This window comes from Eleginops maclovinus, chromosome 1 (genome assembly GCF_036324505.1).
Source record: "Eleginops maclovinus isolate JMC-PN-2008 ecotype Puerto Natales chromosome 1, JC_Emac_rtc_rv5, whole genome shotgun sequence".
Lineage (NCBI taxonomy): Eukaryota > Metazoa > Chordata > Actinopteri > Perciformes > Eleginopidae > Eleginops > Eleginops maclovinus.
In genome coordinates, this window is record NC_086349.1 from 4,772,841 (window position 1) to 4,793,378 (window position 20,538).

The following is a 20,538-nucleotide window of genomic DNA, read 5'->3' on the forward strand; positions in this document are numbered from 1 at the left end:
GTAAATTATTTTTAATAATTGTATTTAAAATACTTATATTAGGACACAACATGTTGCATTTGAGAGTGTCTGAAAAAGTCATTGTGAAAAACTGGATAAATGGTTGAATAGAAAGCTCCATTTAATAAATAAAAGACCTGATTTATAAAAAAGTAATGAATAAATGATTGATACGGCTAAAAGTAATGGATTTTTTGTTGAAACATCCGTTCAAGCATTACAAGGATGTACATGATGCAAACTTGACCTAACTGGGCTAAATATGGTTTAATAGTATACAAAAACACGCTATACAATGTATATGCTCAAATGAAATCTAATTTTAGGCTTTATCAGGCATATAAGGTAGCCAGATAACACACAGTGGTGCAGCAGCAGCTCTTCTGTTGAGTCAGCCATGACAAAAAGGAAACTTCCTCCATGATTTCATCTGGATAATTTGATCCCGTTTCTAGCCCAGCCTTGTTTTACAATACTTTCAGAGCAGAGACTTGAGCTGCAGGCTATTGGCAGTGTGTTCAGTCTGAAGCCCTTCACACACGCACGCACGCACGCACACACACACACACACACACACACACACACACACACACACACACACACACACACACACACACACACACACACACAGAGTCAGTCTTATCGTGTTTTTGTGTTCAAGGATATGGGAGCCTGGGATTGTTTGGACTACTGTCTCGAGATTTCATAGCTTTGTCCAACCGCTGCACGGAAGTTATAGTGATGGCACTGAACCTTCCGCAGGATCCTCTTATCTTGGTGTCGGGATTGTGTGTGTGGGTGTGTGTCTTTGCATCAAAGTCTTTGCTCAAGGTCTGCAGCTGCAAACTTCTCTCCTTTGACTTTTTCTTTTTACTTGAACGGTAGTACAAAAAAAAAGTCTGAATTTGTTGCATTTTCAACACACTTCTACATTATACAGTGAAATGCTTTGTTGACCCCTCTCTGCTTAAAAAAATATATTAAAATAAATATATTATGTAAAACATGTTTCTGAAATATACATATATATAGCTCTGAAAAAAATGAAGAGAACACTCCAAATTGTTCTTACATTTTTATCTCTACATGTATGGCGATGTGGCGATATGGAGAAAAGTTGTCAGTAGTTTATAGAATACAATAAAAAAATGATAATAGTAATTTAACTCAAAGACATGTCTATAAATAATAAAACAAGAGAAAATGATAATGCTGAAGTGGTCTCTTAATTTGTGGCTGTGTATTAAAATACAATATAAACACCAATAAATATATGACGGATACCTGCAGATAAAATATGAAATATAGTGCAGATATGATATTTGTAGGATTTCTTGAAGGAAACGTGCCGTATATGAAAGAATGGTCATGAAGCAAATAACAGAAAATATGAATAGATGCAGACTGGATTGCCTGGTAGATTATTTGATTTTAAAGCTACTTTATGGAATTTTGAGAAAGATTGTTGTCAATGATGGTGGCCGTTACAGATATTAGCTACAGAGATTAACTACAGATAGCACCATGTACTCTTAGCAAATGCTTGCACAACATCATTAATTCTATTCTAAAAACACTGGTATATTACATTAGTTAGTATAAATGATAATTTAGCCTACAGAGATTTACACTGAGATAGTATTTGCTAGCGATAATGTAAGGAACCTAATATAGTGTGTCATAGAGTGGTGCAGGAATGAGTCCTAAAACCTGGAAGTGAGTTAGCATTTTACCACTTCCGGTCCCCTCGTCTCAGAGTCAGTGGGATTTCTCCAGAGAATTTTGGAAAATAGCTCAAAATAAGGTCTATGGTTGACACAAATTTAAGAGACGGATCTCGTTTTGTTGTACTACATTAAATACATCAGCAGTGACCCCCCCCCCCCCCCCTCTGGTGAATTTTGAAGAGTTTACATGTCTGAAAAACAAGTGGTTGTCAACAAGCAGCTGAATAGGACTACAGAACTTGTCGAGGACGTAAACACTCCCGCTCAGTTTGTTTAAAACAGCCAGGACTTCTAGTTAAATTCAGAGTGGCTAAAAGGAAAAGCTTTTTTTAAGTATACAAGCGAGCAAAAGTCAGTTGAAACGTTCTTCAGTTGGCGTGACGTTTAAGTTGTGCAGCCCTGCTGTACTCGTCTGTAGCTCTTTTATAGCGTAACTTTAGCATTTTGCTTCTGTCTGACTTGTTCAGTGTGCCTCTCCCAGCAAAGGTCAAAGGTCACATCACCAAAGCTGTGAAAGTGAACCCTGCTTTGTTCTCTCCTACAGTTTTTGAGTTGTCTCGCCCAAATCACACACATGCATGCACATAACCCACACATGCATATATCTTACAAGCACTCACCCTCCCTCTCTCTCTTTCTCTTTTCTAATCTAGTCATAGCACCAGTTGCTTCAACCTTTAGAATTTCTGAATAGAGTTGACCTCCATCGGCCCAGTCAGATGCCTCAGCCCAGTTGATTTGTCACATCGTTTGTTTTTTAGTGCGACTAGAGGGGGCGAAGATGAAACAGCACTAAAGTCACACGCTGAACTTGAATGAGATGTTGATGTGAAATACTTCTGGATTCCAGCACATGTAGTTTGACACTGCCGTTTGACGGTGCCTTGCTCAGGGACACCTCAGTAGCACTTGCTCTTTCTGGGACTTGAACAGGTGACTTTCCAGTTCCCCAGCCAAGTCCCTACGGACTTCACCAACAACACCCTACAAAGCTGTCTACCTCACTTTTATGTTGAAGAAGTTAGGATTAGGGTAAGGGTTAGCCTGATTTATAAATCCAGAAACTATTATTAAAGATCTTTTGATTGTTTGTTGGTCATTGCAAAAAGCTTTGCTCTATATGTGATTCAATACAAATATTGTTGTAATAACTAAATGCTGGGTGAAGTGATGTCAGTATGTGTATAAGTGTCATTTAAAGCGATCCAAGCATATTTTGATGATCCTCCAGCTCTCCAAAGCTTTGCCTTTTAGACTATGAAATGATAGTGCCGAGAGAAAGTTGTGTACGGTTTGAAGCTCCTCTTGCAAAGTGCCATGACGGTGGTGTTCTGCGCAGTGGATTGGTCGGGGGTAGTGCTGCACTGAAGCTCTGTGGCCTGGTTTACCCCAAAATCTCTCCAACCCATCCTATCCTCTTCTTCTTTTTTCTCCTCAGTCCATCCTCCTCTTCTTTGAACTGTCTCTCTCTTTCTCTGGCCTCCTCTCTGCCTCTCTCACCCTTCAGTCTCCCTCAGTGTCCAGAAGAAAGAGTTGGTGCATTCCAAAAGCCTGGAGACCATTCCCCTCTTTCAGCCAGTGGCCCACAGAGTGACAGAGGAATTAGAATAAGAATAGCTGTCCATTCACCCCGGTGCCCCAGTGACGAGACGGAGGGAGCGCGGGAGGGAGGGCGAGGCAGAGGGAGTTATAAAAAGGGGGGGGGGGGGGTCCCTCACGCTGCTTCCCCATTGGCCTGCGGCGTTCCCTCTGTTTTTTCATCGCTGCCATCAGTTGCACTTTCAAGTTTGTTTTACGCATTCTGGCGCACATCCACACCGCACATGTGCATGCACGCGTAAACATACACATCGGGGTTCAGGGCCTGCACACGTGCACGCTCAGATACGGGAATCTACACACACATGCACACTGTCAGAGGAAAGTGGAGTGAGCAGTTGGGACCACGCAGTGCAGAGGAGACCTGTGGCTGTGTGAGTATAGAGCTAGATCAGAATATTTCCTGCGTGCTTTTCTTAGTCTTCTACTTATTTGTGTGGCTGAAAGTCTTTCTGTTTTCTAGTCTTTTTTCTGTGGCTTCTGGTGGAGATTTTCAATTCAAATGTGACCTTGTGCTGTCACAACCTCTGGCTAAACTCAAAGCTCTTTAACTGTGTAGCTGTTAAAATGTAACAATGTTGTCAAAATGTAACAGTGCAATGTGTGTTTCCTTTAAATTCCTAAGTAAATGGCTACCAAACCTCTGCATTTATTGAAACAAGTTATATTTTGTAGTGGTACTTGGAGTTAGTTAATGCTAATTTGAACGTCTCATAACAGGGTTTAGATCTCACAAGGGTAATTGTTGTAATATTCTTTTTAAAATAATTTACCAGTTGCTTCATCTCTAGGGCTCTTAAGTGGCAAACTCAATTCTCGGCAGATCACTCCACTCTGCACCATAGTGCTAAAAGCCCCTACCTCATTTCAACTCCTTTACTGCCAGCATTAAGGGCATTAATGGATGAAAAGATGGACCGTTACCCTATACCTCAAAAAACATCTTTGTTTACAACACAATCTATAGTATGTTTTATTTTATAGAGGAAACATGTGCCTTTTTGTTGATTAAATTACTTTTAAAATGATCAATTATAGTTATGTGTTGGACAGTTCCAATCATATGTTAAATATCTGGAATTAAAATATTCTTTAACAATTAGTAAGAGCTCAATGCCAACTTTACACTGGAAAAGGCAACGTGCAATTATTGTGCATCCAGGGGGCGTTTCTATTCAATTCTGTCCTTATATATCTAAAAATATACTGAACAATATTCATCCTGCATTCTTGCTTTGTTTTTATGTCCGTTTTATGTGGTTAAGACGGAAAGCAGCTTTAATCTTTAATGAAGTACACGCTTGCAAAGATTCTGATTGGTTGCAGGAAGTCTAGCGCTGCATTTAAAACAGCTTTGCCCAGAGTGGCCACCACAGCTTTCCGCAGATATTGTATGTTTCTGTATCGGTTTTAATTCAGTGTACCAGCTCTCTGCCACCTGACTCCTGGGGAGCTTTATACTGTTATACCTCATTATCTTTTTATAAGAAATGGGGTTACCATTCATTAAATCTATAATTAACTTACGAAGCCTAGCCCAACAAGCAAGATAACCTTAACCCTGTAAAGCCCAAATATAGAAAAAACTGGCTTTTTTTATCTTTCAGATGTTGTTGTAGGAAGCCTCTGGTGCAGAAATGAAAGTGTTTTCACATTTTTTCACATGTACATAAATGTAGTGTTTTGAAGCATTCTCATAATAAGCCGTAGATCCAAACTATTAAGAAAAAGTAGCGATGTAGCAAAAATAAATTGCACCAGCTGCTAACACAGCACGTTGTAATCCAAGTTTATTCAGGCTATATATATTATGTATTGTTATGGAGGCAGTCAATGGATTAAAACTCACATAAATGTGCTGAGCTGAGTGTGGAGACGTTGTGGGGTCCCTCCTCAGTGCCTCTTTCTAAAAGTGTGGGCGGGGGGGCCACATGGACCTCTTATTGCCAAGCAGAGTGTGAAAAATGCTTTCCAACAGAGGCCTGCTTTAGATAGAACCTGGATTACTGAGGAAGGTTAAGCTGTTGGAAGAATTATTTAAAACTGGAGGCTCATTTGAATTGCAGTAGCAGTCCTAGCTGTGAAGTCAGTCCTCCCATTTAGTTTGTCACTTCCTGTAAGCACTTGTGTTTGTCTCGGAGGTCAGATTGGTTTAGTGTGTGACATGAACATTGTGTGTTCTCACCTGCCAATGAGTGTGCTGACAAAACACACACACACTGTGTTCTGTCCTATTCATTGAGCAGGTATCTGTGTTTGTGGAGCCTAAGTATACAAGAGGCCTTTTTTCTCCTCTCTGTCGGAACATAATCGGGACTGTTTGAGAAGACTTCTAACCTACAGTGGCATCTTTTAAGTAATTATTCTTCAAAGATTATTTAAACATTTTTTAAAAGCTTTTTGTTAGAGAATTACAGTCCTAAAGACAGAAAAACAGACGTGAAGGTTGTCAATTATTTTTTAACTGCCCCCTACCCCCCGAACCCCCCTAGAATAGGACAACATTAATAGTACAAAAACATTTAGAATTGAAACTGGGATTATTATAATTTGTTTAAACTTTTGTAGAACAAATGATGTCGGTTAATCTAGAAAATAATTGGCAATAAAATTGATAGTGAAAATGTTTATTACTAACAGTGCAAAACACTCAGAAATAATCACTTCTAGTTCCATTTTGACAAAGATTCATAAAACAGAAACTATTCTACTGGAAATAGAGATTGCCAAATGTAATGACCTGGAGTGAATTTGAGGGTATTGGGCTAAAGGAAGCTTATTGATTATATATTCACAATCTCAAATAATGTGTGATTTTTTTCTTTCAGCCGGAGATACAGCCTGGTGTCCATGCATCCAGCAATCATGATGCCCGCCATGGCTGTTTACCTGAGCCTCCTATCGCTGGGTGAGTCCAATATCAGTTTTGTCTCTGTCTGTTAACAGTGCTTTAATATCTCATTTTGGAGAGTGCCTGGAAAAGGACGTTTTGGTTGGTTAAAACCATCTGCTGATTGTGATTTTTTAATATACTTCATTCATAGTACCGTATTTTCCGGACTACAAGGCGCACCTGAATATTAGCCGCACAAGATAAAATTAGGGGAAAATCCTGTTTTGTTCATACATTAGCCGCACCGGACTATAAGCCGCAGGGTTCAAAGCTTGTGCAAAAAGTAGCGGCTTATAGTCCGGAAATTACGGTCCTCGTCTTGCTCTTGCTAATCGAGTCTCTTTTTCGCGCTAATTCGTACGGCACTACTTTGCCTGGCGGACGGACATGTGACCAACATATCACTCTTTTCCCCCTTGACTGTGTGTCTGATCACATGCCCTTCCGCCAGGCAATGTAGTGCCGTACAACAGCGGAACAAACCAAAACAAAACCTCTTACGATATCACAAAAATCATGAAAAATCCATAGAAAAGCCGCACCGGACTATAAGCCGCAGGGTTCAAAGCTTGTGCAAAAAGAAGCGGTTTATAGTCCGGAAATTACGGTATATTTATGTTTCTAAAGCGAGTTAAAAACATTACTTCCACAGTTTTTATGTAGCACAAGACACTTCTTTTCATCCTGTATCTACCCGATTATGATTATTTATTAGGCCTATACTGACTTAACTAAAAATGATATTTATTTGTGTGCTAGAAATCACAGAGCTTTCACACCTGTTGATCAAGAAAACATTTGATACATTATCGCTTGACAATAGACAATGTTTTAGGACAAAAAGAGAAATTGAAAATAATTTATAATATTGAGTTTTAACAAATTATTAAAAAACCAATAATCTGGAATATTACACACCCTAAAAAGTATTGTCTCTACATTTTGTAACCTTAGCAGTGCAACAGCTCCTGTAGAACCGAAAGATTTAAAGCAGCAGTCACATTCTTTATTTAAAGCCCATATCGTGTGTCGTGCAAATTCCTCAGCAGCGCTGTAAAATGTAAAACATGTTAATTATTACTGAAGCCGGTGTGAACAGGCCTCCATCCCTGTCATATATCTGTTGTTGTTGTTTTCGAGTAGACTTACAGCCCTAGGAAATCCTCAAAGACTCTTCCCACACAGTGTCATTAGGTGTAATCCATCATTATTTCATGCTCGCTAATCACAGGATTGAGCAATAACACGCAGAGGTTTGTACTGGATTGTGTTTACTTCAGGGAACAGGAAGTGAAGGTTTTAAGAGAGAATTAAACTCTCGTTTGCTAAAGTTGACGTCTCCTTTCAGTCCAGTCAAGATGATAGGGGGGTTGGGCTATAAATGATGATGATAATAATTATGTCACACTATGTTCACCACCATGTAGAGCAAGTTGGACTCTTTAATGAGGACACACTCCAGGTGAGCTTTGTGATACAAACACAATGAGCTAACCAGAAGGCGTGTAATGATACATATATTGTAGCTAAGTATTTTTCCAACTGGGTGTGACTGGTGCAGAATCAGCAATCCTTTATTAGTCCCACAGCGGAGAAATTTACAAGAGTGGTAGGTCGCTCTGTTTGTATGTTCATTCATAAAGTTGCACATACAAAAAGAGTAACACTCAAACATTTTGTAATATAGCTAAGATGTTTTTACACTTGGCTGAGCAGAATGCTGTGATGGAAACATATTTAGGAAATAAACACAGATGATGTTCAATTCATTAGAGATGTGCAATGTAATTGGATGTAAACTTGACTGATGTTCCCTTCACTGTACGGTCATCGGGGTTCAGGGGTTGGTGGAAACCTCACAAGTTTAAGGGATGAGGTTGATGATATTTTCAATTGTATTTCTCATTACTGCCAACAAAAATAATAAATGAAAAATATACAAATATATATAAAAATATGTGTATGCATACATTACATTATATGCATACACATGAAAAGGTGTAAATAAAAGAACACTCAATATATACAAAAACACAATTTATGTTTTCATATACGATAATTTACCTGTCATTTTCACCTTGTCACTGTCTCACTATCTTTAGTAAATGAGGTGTTCACTATGCCTCCATACCTCATTGTGGATTTGTTGCACTGTGCATCAGTTTTAGCAGCAGGTTAGCCCCATCCCTCTCTTCATGTATAAGCTCTGTGGTGGTGCAAACCCGGCTTTATTAGGTCAGCTCGTAGGATTTGGAACCTGTGAAAATCTGGGGTATTTGTGGAATGTGTAGTAAATGATGGGCTACTGACAGCAGTGCTGGATCCGAAGCAGAATGGGCCCTCGCAGGGTTAATTGGTGACTGAGGGGCCACACACACTCACACAGAGTGCCCAGCCACTGTTAAACGTGCTTTGTTTAACTGGATTGGTGTGTTTCTGTGTTTTGGTTTCTCAGGAGACTTAACTGTGATTCTAAAAAGTTAAGTTCTTCTCTTGAACTTTGGCCACCCACACACTTAGAAATGGAGACTGATTAAGGATTCCGCCTCTCCTAACTGGCCTACACACAGGTATTTGGGTCAGTCTCTATGGTAATAATTAACTGTACTTGTGTGGGGGGGCGGGGCAATGCTAACAGAGCATTGTCTTATGTCCTGCTCTACATTTGAATGAATGGATCAATGAGTGAATGAATATGTTAGACTGCCATGAAGGAAATGCAACAGAGTTTCCCTATAACATTCTTCAGCCTTCCCTCTACATGTTTGCATACAGTGGGGCAAAAAAGTATTTAGTCAGCCACCAATTGTGCAAGTTCTCCCATTTAAAAAGATGAGAGAGGCCTGTAATTTTTATCATAGGTATACCTCAACTATGAGAGACAAAATGAGAAAATAAAATCCAGGAAATCGTATTGTAGGATTTTTAATGAATTCATTGGTAAATTCCTCGGTAAAATAAGTATTTGGTCACCTACAAACAAGCAAGATTTCTGGCTCTCACAGACCTGTAACTTCTTCTTTAAGAGGCTCCTCTGTCCTCCACTCGTTACCTGTATTAATGGCACCTTTTTGAACTCGTTATCAGTATAAAAGACACCTGTCCACAACCTCAAACAGTCATACTCCAAACTCCACTATGGCCAAGACCAAAGAGCTGTCAAAGGAGACCAGAGACAAAATTGTAGACCTGCACCAGGCTGGGAAAACTGAACCTGCAATAGGTAAGCAGCTTGGTGTGAAGAAATCAACTGTGGGAGCAATTATTAGCCTCCCTCCATCTGGGGCTCCACGCAAGATCTCACCCCGTGGGGTCAAAATGATCACAAGAACGGTGAGCAAAAATCCCAGAACCACACGGGGGGACCTAGTGAATGACCTGCAGAGAGCTGGGACCAAAGTAACAGAGGCTACCATCAGTAACACACTACGCCACCAGGGACTTAAATCCTGCAGTTCCAGACGTGTCCCCCTGCTTAAGCCAGTACATGTCCAGGCCCGTCTGAAGTTTGCTAGAGGGGATTTGGATGATCCAGAAGAGGATTGGGAGAATGTCATATGGTCAGATGAAACCAAAATAGAACTTTTTGGTAAAAACTCAACTCGTGGTGTTTGGAGGAGAAAGAATGCAGAGTTGCATCCAAAGAACACCATACCTACTGTGAAGCATGGGGGTGGAAACATCATGCTTTGGGGCTGTTTTTCTGCAAAGGGACCAGGACGACTGATCCGTGTAAAGGAAAGAATGAATGGGGCTATGTATCGTGAGATTTTGAGTGAAAACCTCCTTCCATCAGCAAGGGCACTGAAGATGAAGCGTGGCTGGGTCTTTCAGCATGACAATGATCCCAAACACACCGCCAGGGCAACGAAGGAGTGGCTTCGTAAGAAGCATTTCAAGGTCCTGGAGTGGCCTAGCCAGTCTCCAGATCTCAACCCCATAGAAAATCTTTGGAGGGAGTTGAAAGTCCGTGTTGCCCAGCGACAGCCCCAAAACATCACTGCTTTAGAGGAGATCTGCATGGAGGAATGGGCCAAAATACCAGCAACAGTGTGTGAAAACCTTGTGAAGACTTACAGAAAACGTTTGACCTCTGTCATTGCCAACAAAGGGTATATAACAAAGTATTGAGATGAACTTTTGTTATTGACCAAATACTTATTTTCCACAATAATTTGAAAATAAATTCATTAAAAATCCTACAATGTGATTTCCTGGATTTTGTTTTCTCATTCTGTCTCTCATAGTTGAGGTATACCTATGATAAAAATTACAGGCCTCTCTCATCTTTTTAAATGGGAGAACTTGCGCAATTGGTGGCTGCCTAAATACTTTTTTGCCCCACTGTATATTGTGCAAATACATCAGGAAGTTCTGTTAATGGAGGCTTAGCTGATCAAATAGTGCAGCAAAGAACAAACAATGAACACTTTATTTCAGATTGTGCTGTATGAAATGTTGCACTGATGCAACTACAGCTGTGGAAATGTACAGCATGTTCAATGCAAGCTGCTGGAGCAGGCTACACATTATGCCATCTCTCAATGATTTACCACTAACTTCATCAGGGAGCTGCCTCTTTTTTGTCCCATTTATTCTTGCTGTACCAAAAGTGTATACAATAATGTCATGTTATGTGGGAGTGACTTCATTTTTTCACTTTGTGCAAAACCACATTTCTTATAGTAACATGTATAAAGCAGGCTTGGAATTTCGTCATTTTCGGGGCAAAGCCATTTGGCCTTTTGTGCCACAAATGTTTTTAGGGCACAAAGGCCATTTAGGGAAACATTTTGATTTGGAGCTTACAAATAAACAACTTCACTTTCTGATAATAAAAACCCAGGAATGACATGGAAAACAAATCACTTTTTTACTACACTGCGCATCGAATAGAGTAGTTTTTGATGTCTGTGTTTAGCCTTTAGGCTCTCCATCTGATGGATTACTTGCTATTGTAACCACGGTGACGAGTGTCTGTGTTTTCCTACAGTCTGATGTTTTCATGCTGAGGCATCACGGTTGTTGTTATTGTTAAGTTTTGCTTTGTGACAGCGCTCTTTACTTCATGTATTAAGGAACAACAAGCCTTTATTAAGTTGTTCGTGCCCCACCAGTTTTGAACATACTGGGTGAGGGGAAGGGAGGTTCCTAGAGAGAGGGAGACGGGGGAATGCTATGGGAGAGCTAACGGTATATATCTGTGCGAGTGATAATTAACATACTTCTTTGTTGTTTTGGCGTGGTTAATGACGACAGTAACCTGTCTCATAAGTGAATAAACTCACTGACAAAAAGAGACACGAGGCCTCCTTGTAGTCTTATAGCGAGACGCTGCAATGATGATTGAATGATGCGACGATGACGGGTGCGCGCAACCAATCCAAGCTACAAGGACTAATGCAGTTCAGAGCCCAGACCACTGCTCTGACACTTTGAAAGCAACTTCGACATTTTAAAAGTAACAGGGTACAAACTTACAATTATTTTTGGGGCATCACGGCCAGACCGAGGGGCAATGATGACCATGGCTGTCATGGCCGCCGTGAAATTCCTACCCTGGTACAGAGGGATATTTTGCATGTTCTTGCCTTTAAAGAGGCCCTATCATACACCTAGCTTGTTATTTAGGTTTTTGTGCATGTAAATGGTATTTCAAAGGCTAAAATCCCAAAGTTCCCTCCATAGGGAGTTTCTCTCATACACAGCCCCCCCTGCCTGAAATGCCTCCATTGGACTCATTTGTTTATTTCAATAACATAATGACATCACTATGTAACACTTCTGCTTCTGTTGGCTATTTCACCGACACATTTAGGTGCTTTGCCAATTGGCAGGACATCTTTAAGCTGTTGACCACTCACAAGTGAACTGGCCAGCTAACCAATCAGAGCAGACTGGACTCTGGTTTCAGACAGAGGGTGAAAAGAGGTGCTGCAGCACAGGCAGTATGAGAAAAATAAAGAGCTTTTTGAACATTACAGCATGGAGACATGTCACAGTAGAGGAACAACATATTAAAATGAACATGAAAATGAGCAAAATATATCCCCTTTAAAGAAGCAAATGTTACACATTTTAATTTGCTTTGGTGGTGCAGAGCCGCAGTTTGATTATTATCATTTACAGACATTTATAGTTCGCACAGTCAGGCTCGGGTATCCATCCCCGTCTGTCCTGCTTCACTTCTCACTTTCATTTCAACATGCAAATAAACTTAACAACATTGGTTGAGATTACAGTTTCAAGATTCCACCAACATTTGATTGCTAGGTTTTTGTGTGCTTCAAGTTAACCCTCTGTCATCTGCACACAGTTTCCGGTAGAATTGAACTGGAAAGGTAAAATAAGTTACGATAAGATAAAACAAGTGGTGCTATGTTTTCGAAGTTTAATCAACCAGATACTTAGAAAAGCAATGAACCATTGCATTTATTAATAGAAAAATAGAACAGAATGTCATCTGCAAAACATCGAATTTCAACTAAATAAATCCCTTGACAGACATTGCATTGCATTGCAGAAAAGCTCCAAAGTACAAGAAACAAAACAAAACAAGGATCTCAGAGCTTGTTATCTGCGCTGACTTCCAAATGTAAAAACCCTTGGCATATTTACATTCCTGCCTCTTCCTCCACTGCGTTGCACGTCCAACAGAAGTGTTGTATTACTAATCCGCTGTACCGTTAGTGTGTGTACATGCAGAACTCGAGTGTGCAATTGCGTACACCTCTCTGACACCTGGAATGTTTCCTCTAATGAATAACATTTTCCTTTCTGTACCTGCATTCCTGCCATAGTGCCGCACAGGAGAAAGAGATGCCCCAGGGTGTGTTTACCTGAGACCCTTTGTGTATCTGCTTTCTGTGCATGTGTGTGTATGTTACATGCCACAGGTACTGTAATCACACACTAAGCCAGCTGGTTTCAAACAACATCTGTACAACTGGCTGGTTACACTTCTGTATCTCATCCTTCTATTTGACGTCAGAAGTCTTGCATAGAACGCAGTTACACTTTTTGTGTCTTAAGGCACATTTGTTGGTTTGTTTAAAATAGTTCTACCAGCTCAGTGTTTCAGCCCATAGACTTAACTTGGGCAAGTCGCCTAGATATATCAAGGATAGTATATTAAGCAACCAATTGCAGCATTTTATATTTACATTTTTTTTTCCATCTAGAGAATAACGCAATCCGGGATCAATCTCCCTTCTCTCTTCCCCTTCCATAACGGTTTGTTCTTTGAAAGTGAGAATCACACATGCTTTAAAGACAGGCAAAATCAATCCAGAATTCACAAGTAGTTTATATCGTGAACTCCTCTGCACAAACTTGTCCAAATCTGATGCTATCCGGTTAACTAAATACAACGCTATCAATTTGGCAGAACCAACTCTTTAGATATGTTATTAGCAAGCATGTAGGGAGCCTGGCCAACAATGACCACTTTATAATCCCAGAACGCCAATTGCTCAGCTGTGTGCATCACTTTTTACTGTCCCCGTTTCCGTTGTGTTTTGGAATTCTTGCAGCGTTTTGTATTTTGAGCGTTTTGGTTAAGAAACACTTTTACTAAGTAATAAGTCTTTTTTTATTTGCATTGTTTTTGAAACCGCTGCATGTTTCTCGTAATGTAAGTGTTTTGTATCGCGTTTGCACTTGTCGGCCACCGTACTTCAGAGTCACACTTGAGCATCCTCTTCCCTCTGGTGCTTCATGTATTGGGCTGCATTGTTGTATACAAGTTCTTAAGTTAAAAATATCCCACAACTACACTCCATGCACATTTGTACAATCAATGAATGATCTATTGAATAAACACAAATACGGTCATAAACAAAATCCTGAAAATAGTGACATCAGTATGTTAAAGCAATACAATGCACACATTCTGTCCGTTCTTCATGCTAGTAGGGGCAGGTGGAAACCAAGTAAAGGATATGTTTGCTGCGGCCCACACAGAGAGGGGGGCGAGCACTGCTGTTAGACCTCATATGTCAGAAGCAACACATGTGACGTGTGTGTGTGCATAAATGATGATTTGGCCGTGTAATTATGATCACAAACACCAGCTCCTTCTACTTCAGCGCAGTCTGACAGATTGGAGGAAGCCTTTTATAAGGAACGCTTTTGTGAACACCATACAAAAAAGTTGCAGCATTTCATGCTTGTGTGGTCTATTTCAAAAACAAACCTCAGTTGGTAATTAAAACTGAGGTAAAATTATGACTTCTGAGGGATGCGTGTCTAGACAGAGTGTCACGAGAGGATGTCTTAGCATTACTTGGTGTTCTAGCTAACCGCAGTGTGATTAATGGTGATTCTAGTCAGTCAGGGGAGCCAAGAAATTAAGAGCGGTTAATCTGGGGCTTTACATTAAGATAACATGAGAAATGGGCTTTTTAATTGGAATAATTATCCCTCTAAGAGAATATTTTATCATTGTTATCACTTTGTCTTGAAGAAGAAATCAGTCAATCAGTAACAACACAGATTTGAGTTTTTTTATACAAACCGAAATGAGTAGATCTAATTATTCATATGAAACAAAACATTTCAATTAAAGTATTTTAGGGGGTGGAAATAAAATGCACTTCTTAATTTAGGAATTTTGTAATAGATTACAAATCAACTACTTTCCACAATCCTGATCTCTCCTGAAGATTTCCATTTATTCCACTGAGCATTACGTATGTATGGCAGGTTATTTGACCAGAGAGTAAACCCGTTGCGTAATGTCATACCTCTAAACTGAGGTCAGGTGAAATACAGCTCAGCTCAGTTTCTATAGTTCTGTATTCTTTGAGAGGATGTTTGAGTAGTGGGGTGGGAGCTTTGCCTTATTTTCAGCCAGAATCACTCATACAGGCCTAATTATACCTCTTAAAGTGAGCTAATTTAGGAAATATGATTCATTAATTTACCTTATAACGGCATACCATTGTATTTACTGCCTGTATCACTATATCTGCACATTACATTCTTCGGTTTGAGTATTGGATCACTGCCTTGTGTTTTATGTTTGGTTAGGGTGTGTTGATCTTTATCTACAATCCACAGGTTTGCCTTCTGGCCCATTTATCTGCAATTCTGCATGTGCACACCTGCCTATGAGTGACTGTGTGTCTCCCTTTACTTGAATCCATCTTTACATATACAGTATATACAGTATTCATACAGAGCAGTCACATTAGAGGCTGAGTGGATGATGTACTTGGCAGGAAGGCAAACAGTGTCAGTGAAGCATTGTTAATGCTTCACAGGAATTCAGAAAATCTGCCTCTGTTAAATCTTTCATTTGAACTGGAGCCAAGATATTTATATACAGAAATAGATTGTGTGTGTGTGTGTGTGTGTGTGTGTGTGTGTGTGTGTGTGTGTGTGTGTGTGTGTGTGCGTGTGTGTGTGTGTGTGTGTGTGTGAACCGAGGAACTTTTTGCAGAGATTATTGTGATATTATCTTAAGTGATTGGTTATAGTACAGCATAGCAGTCTAACAGTATTAAACAAGTTGAGGTTTATAGGGCAGTTTTGTTTATTAGCATGGTTGACACATAGATGCGTACTGAGTCCAAGGACGTGTCAACATTTCTATATGATGATTGGCTATTATCTCAGGCGTAAAAAAAGGTTAAAATTGGTGCTTGTGACTCAAACATGCAACTAATAAAACCTCACTATTGGAATTATCCCTGCAAAAAAGTTTTATGACACATGCACAAACACTTTTTGCAGCTGCTAAACTTTTACCCATGCTCAATTATATCTGTGTGCACAAACATTTTTCACAATGGCCCAAAAGATTTGTACAGCTCCAGCTGCACAACTTCATTATGCACCTAAACTGACAAACTTAACAGTTCTATAAGTATGCTGCTTGGATATTTATCTCTATCTATCTTATATTAAAAACTGGTTATTTAAATCTTTAAACGTTATACTAAGGAAATGAATGTTCATCTTTTAGACTTATTAAACCTCACTGTTGAAAACACTCCTGCAAAAATGTAATGATACATGCACACATATTTGTACAGTTACAATAAATGTTTGTCTGCAAAACATGTTTTTATACAAGCACACATTAAATATGTTTACAGTTACAAATGCAAAATGCAATCACTCATTCACAAGCTTTTTTGTGAGTTCTCTACTTGTTGTAATTTCATTCATTCAGATTTGTGCATGCATTTTCTCCTCATGCACAAAAAGAGTAATACACAATTGCAGGCTGTGAATGTTTTTGTGGAAATCATTTCACAAGCTCAAAATATGAATGACCCTTTTATTCTTCCTTATGAACAAAGGTAGCCTCGTCTTTACCTTGTATCAAAGAAGAACTATAAACTCATGGACAAGACAAGAACCACGAGAGTGGTATTCCTCCTTTTGTGTGGAAGAACCCTATCAGTTAGGTCTCTTTAAAACCAGTGTTTAGAAAGCAGAATGCCATCCCTCTTGACACAATGAAATCATATCATTAAAAAGAGTACTCTGAAATACAGCAGCTCTTAGAGACCAATCTTTCCACTTTAATACCCACCACTCTTTGTATAGGAGGGGTCCAAAGCGGCTAATGTACCAAACAGTCCTGTGTTGAACTCAGAGGCTGCTTATGATTCCAGCTTAAAGCGGACATGCCTTTCCCATCATGCCTCAACCTGTTGCTGCTCTGTTGTTTCCTGTAAATCAACAAGCTGAAAGACCCTCAGATATCTCTCTCAGCATCTCAGCACCCCCCTCCCACCATCACTCTCTTTATGAAGCCTCTTGTTTTTCCATGGTTTGTACACTTTCCAATCACATATGACCACACCCTCGACAGGCCTTACAAAGCTTATACAATTAATTTATAGAAAGAGTTAATGAACATGCATATCTGGGAGTTTTACCACAGCTGGTTCTGAAACCACAGATAAATCATTGAAAGATACAAATGTCAAAAGTCAAATGCATTCTTGCACGCAACAAAAAATATCCGCAAGTTAGATTAATTCATTATTACCGTTCCTCTATAATTACAGATATTACCTACGGTGGACAACACAATCACAAATCCAATTTTTCTGCTAGAAAATACAGCTATAAAATAAGAATTTGTGTTTTTTCAAAAAGATCAGAACAAATGCAAATGATCTGGAACAGTCAAATGAACAAATTAGTTAAATAGTTTTGAAAAGGAAATTAAAATGTGTTATACACCTAATGGATTAAAAAAAAACCTTGTTAAGAAGTGTGCAACTGAGGTATGAGCACTTATGTGATACGTTTTTGTTTGGGGCTTTTGAGCATATGTAATATACTGTACATATATTTAGCCCCCCGATCTTTTAGGGATCCTCCAGCGAACATTCACCTCCATGGGCACTCGCGGTTTCGTTTAAATCTGTCACCATCCTTAAGCCCAGCATCCCGGTCTTACACCCCGCCCCCAGTCTCAAACCCTGCCTCCCAGTCCCTCCTAAGCGTCCGTCGCCGCTCAGTCAAATTAAGGAGGGATTCTAACTTGTAACTCATCTATTAGGACATTTTACCACTTTTAGGAACTGTTGAAATGAAATAACAGCTTTTCAAGTTTTCAGACTGAAGTTTGTTTACCTAAAAAAATGTGTCATACAAAAAATGTGAAGATTAGGATGTCTTTATACAGTCTCTCTCCCAGTGTAAGTCGATGGGCGAAAGTGTCCCATGGCACAGTGTGACTATCACAAAAGTTCTAGTACCATCGTTGTCCATTGTGAACATTTTCTTCAACCCCGCCTCACTTCCTGGGGGCTTGGTTCGCCCACATAGTTTTTCTGTCCATCTTTCAGTTTTGCTTTACCATATTTAACCCATTGTCCCCTTCTGCCCCCCTGACTCCTGCTGTGACTCTCCCACATATCCCTGATGAGGCCTGTTATTGAGAGTCAGTGAGGCAGAGAGACAGTTTACACAGAGAGGGAGACAGTTGGAGGGAACAGGAGCAGAACGTTTGTTAGAGTTATAGTTCATGTGTTGCTTCTTACTCCATTAAAGCAATTTCTTTCTGGGATGTCAGGCTGTGTCAAGTTGAATCACCCAGAGGTCTTACTATTAATAATTTGCCATGCTTCTTTTCATGCTGTGGGGTTGTGTAAGGAAGGTGAAGATTAAAGTTTATACTGCTGAGGTAGAAATGTCATGGAGCACTTCAATATTGGTCTTGCCTCTTGTTTCTGTCGTGTTGTTTACAATCAGGTGATCATCACAAAGAGCATACCATTTTTTATTTTTTAGGGAGGAAATACCAATCTGACACTGTGGTGTCTGTGTGGTGTTTGGTTCAATTGTTTGGCACATACAAGTATTGAGCGATACCAAAAACTCTATGGTGGATGATTTGTGTCTTTAATTGAATAAATAAGTTCAATACCACACAACATTAATCAGAAAAGACCTTGGAACAGCAGACATGTACAGTGATTTAGACAAAATCACTTAAAGTTACATTGCATTTGCTCCGCCTTATATATTGTATCCCACTTACTAAAGAATTTGTATATTGTAAATTACCTTTAGCAACAACAGGGCTTGGGAGAAATTAAGAAGATGCTGTTTTGGTTGAAATGTTTAATATATCCTGACAACTAAAACAGTTTGCATTGACATTAGCCATACATAAATAGTTGGGGTTTTCTTCGACTTCTTCTTTGGAAATGCCTAGACCTTTAGTCAACCTCCACAGGATATGGTTGACTTAATATGACTGAATAGGATAGGGCAAGGACATTTGACACAAGACTAAATAAAAAAATAGCTGACAAAATGACCACTTGAGCCCAAACAATATTGTGTCATCATCACACAGATACATCTACAGGATCTACATGTTATCTTGACCTCCAGAAAACCAGAGCTAATCCTCCCAACATAAATCACACCAAGGGTGAAGGACTTTAGAAAGCCTTTATTACCACCAAGCTTAACACTTCTACAACTGTGGACAAAGGTTTCTCAACAACGGACCCTAAACACATCTGTGGCATTTCTCTGCAACATTTTCTTTATACTTATAGGGTTACTTTTACGGTTTACTGATAAGACCGTACAAGACCGTATACGTTTGTTAAGGTATATGTATTATAAATATCAAGTTGTCATAATACAGGGTCAAATGGACTGATGGTAGAAATAGGTAATGGGCAACAAGTTTTATGACAGTTTTCGCGAAGTTTTCTAAATTGAAGTTCACCTAAATTCATAAATATGTGGCCCCGGTGTGTAAGGACACTCACAAAGTGTCAGAAAATACAACCGTCTCTTTTCCTCCTTACCCACATGCGCAAACGAGCTGATCCAGATTTGCTTCTGTTATGACGTCATAACCAAAATGTGGGCTGGCTTTACATTGAACTCCTGCCAACGTCCCGCCCATGTGATACGTCCCAACCTATCGTCCCCCATATACAGTCGCGAGCTGAATCCCCTCCGCAGCACCTCTGTGTGTCTGTGTGTTCAGCAGGATGTCTGCAGGAGGGACTTAGAGTTGTTGTGTATATAATACATATAATGTCTCTGTTCTAGAGGTAAACACTGAGAAGAGTTTCAGAAATAATGCTGGATGTGGTTTGGAACATAATATGGGGTTTAATCACGGCAGCATTTAGCTGAGTTTCTCTGTTAGAAACTTCTCTCTTCAGACAGAGATCATGACGCTCCAAAGGGGCGTGACCAGCTTCAGCTCAGCTCAAATTTAAAGCTACAGTCACAGAATCAGCACTTCAGGAACAGGGCTGAATTAGAGGGGGATGAGGCATGCTGCAATGGGTGATCTGTTTGGTATTTTGAGCAAAACACTCACAGACATGTTCTGCATAGATATTGCCCTACAATATATTGTTCAAATATAGCAGAATAGGAGACCTTTAAGGGTTGCCATGTAGACACGACTTATTGGTCAGGCATCCACTCAGATATGCTGCCTTTTTCCCCATGTACTTGGCGATGATGGGTCATTATTTTCAATTTCAGTTGAAAAATTATAATGTGCTCCTTCTCCTTGGAAAGTTAGCTGGCCATGCTAATGATTGCAGTCTACATTAGAGCAGATAAACACACAGTACCTATCTATCTCGTAGCAAGGAGTCTTTAGCACACACACTTGTTTTCTGTCCATTTATTGATACATGCCCATATGAATCCAGCTCGTTTTTTAATTTGGATTCACAATTTGTCGAAATCCTTGAATGAAGTAAGTTATTGAACACCTTACGTAGTATTACTAATTTCTAAATGTAATTACTTTTTGAGATCAGATGATCTTGCTGTATGTTCACCATAAAGAGCTTAACCTGTTAG

General features: G+C 39.6%; 1 protein-coding gene across 1 annotated transcript in view; it reads left to right on the forward strand.

Annotated features, from left to right (window-relative positions):
• Positions 1 to 20,538, forward strand: part of lamb2l (laminin, beta 2-like) — a 61,635-nt gene that overhangs the window by 6,738 nt on the left and 34,359 nt on the right. Inside the window, 1 exon segment of the mRNA XM_063887698.1 lies at positions 6,155 to 6,234. Coding sequence (XP_063743768.1) covers positions 6,177 to 6,234 — 58 coding nt within the window. The 5' untranslated portion in view covers positions 6,155 to 6,176.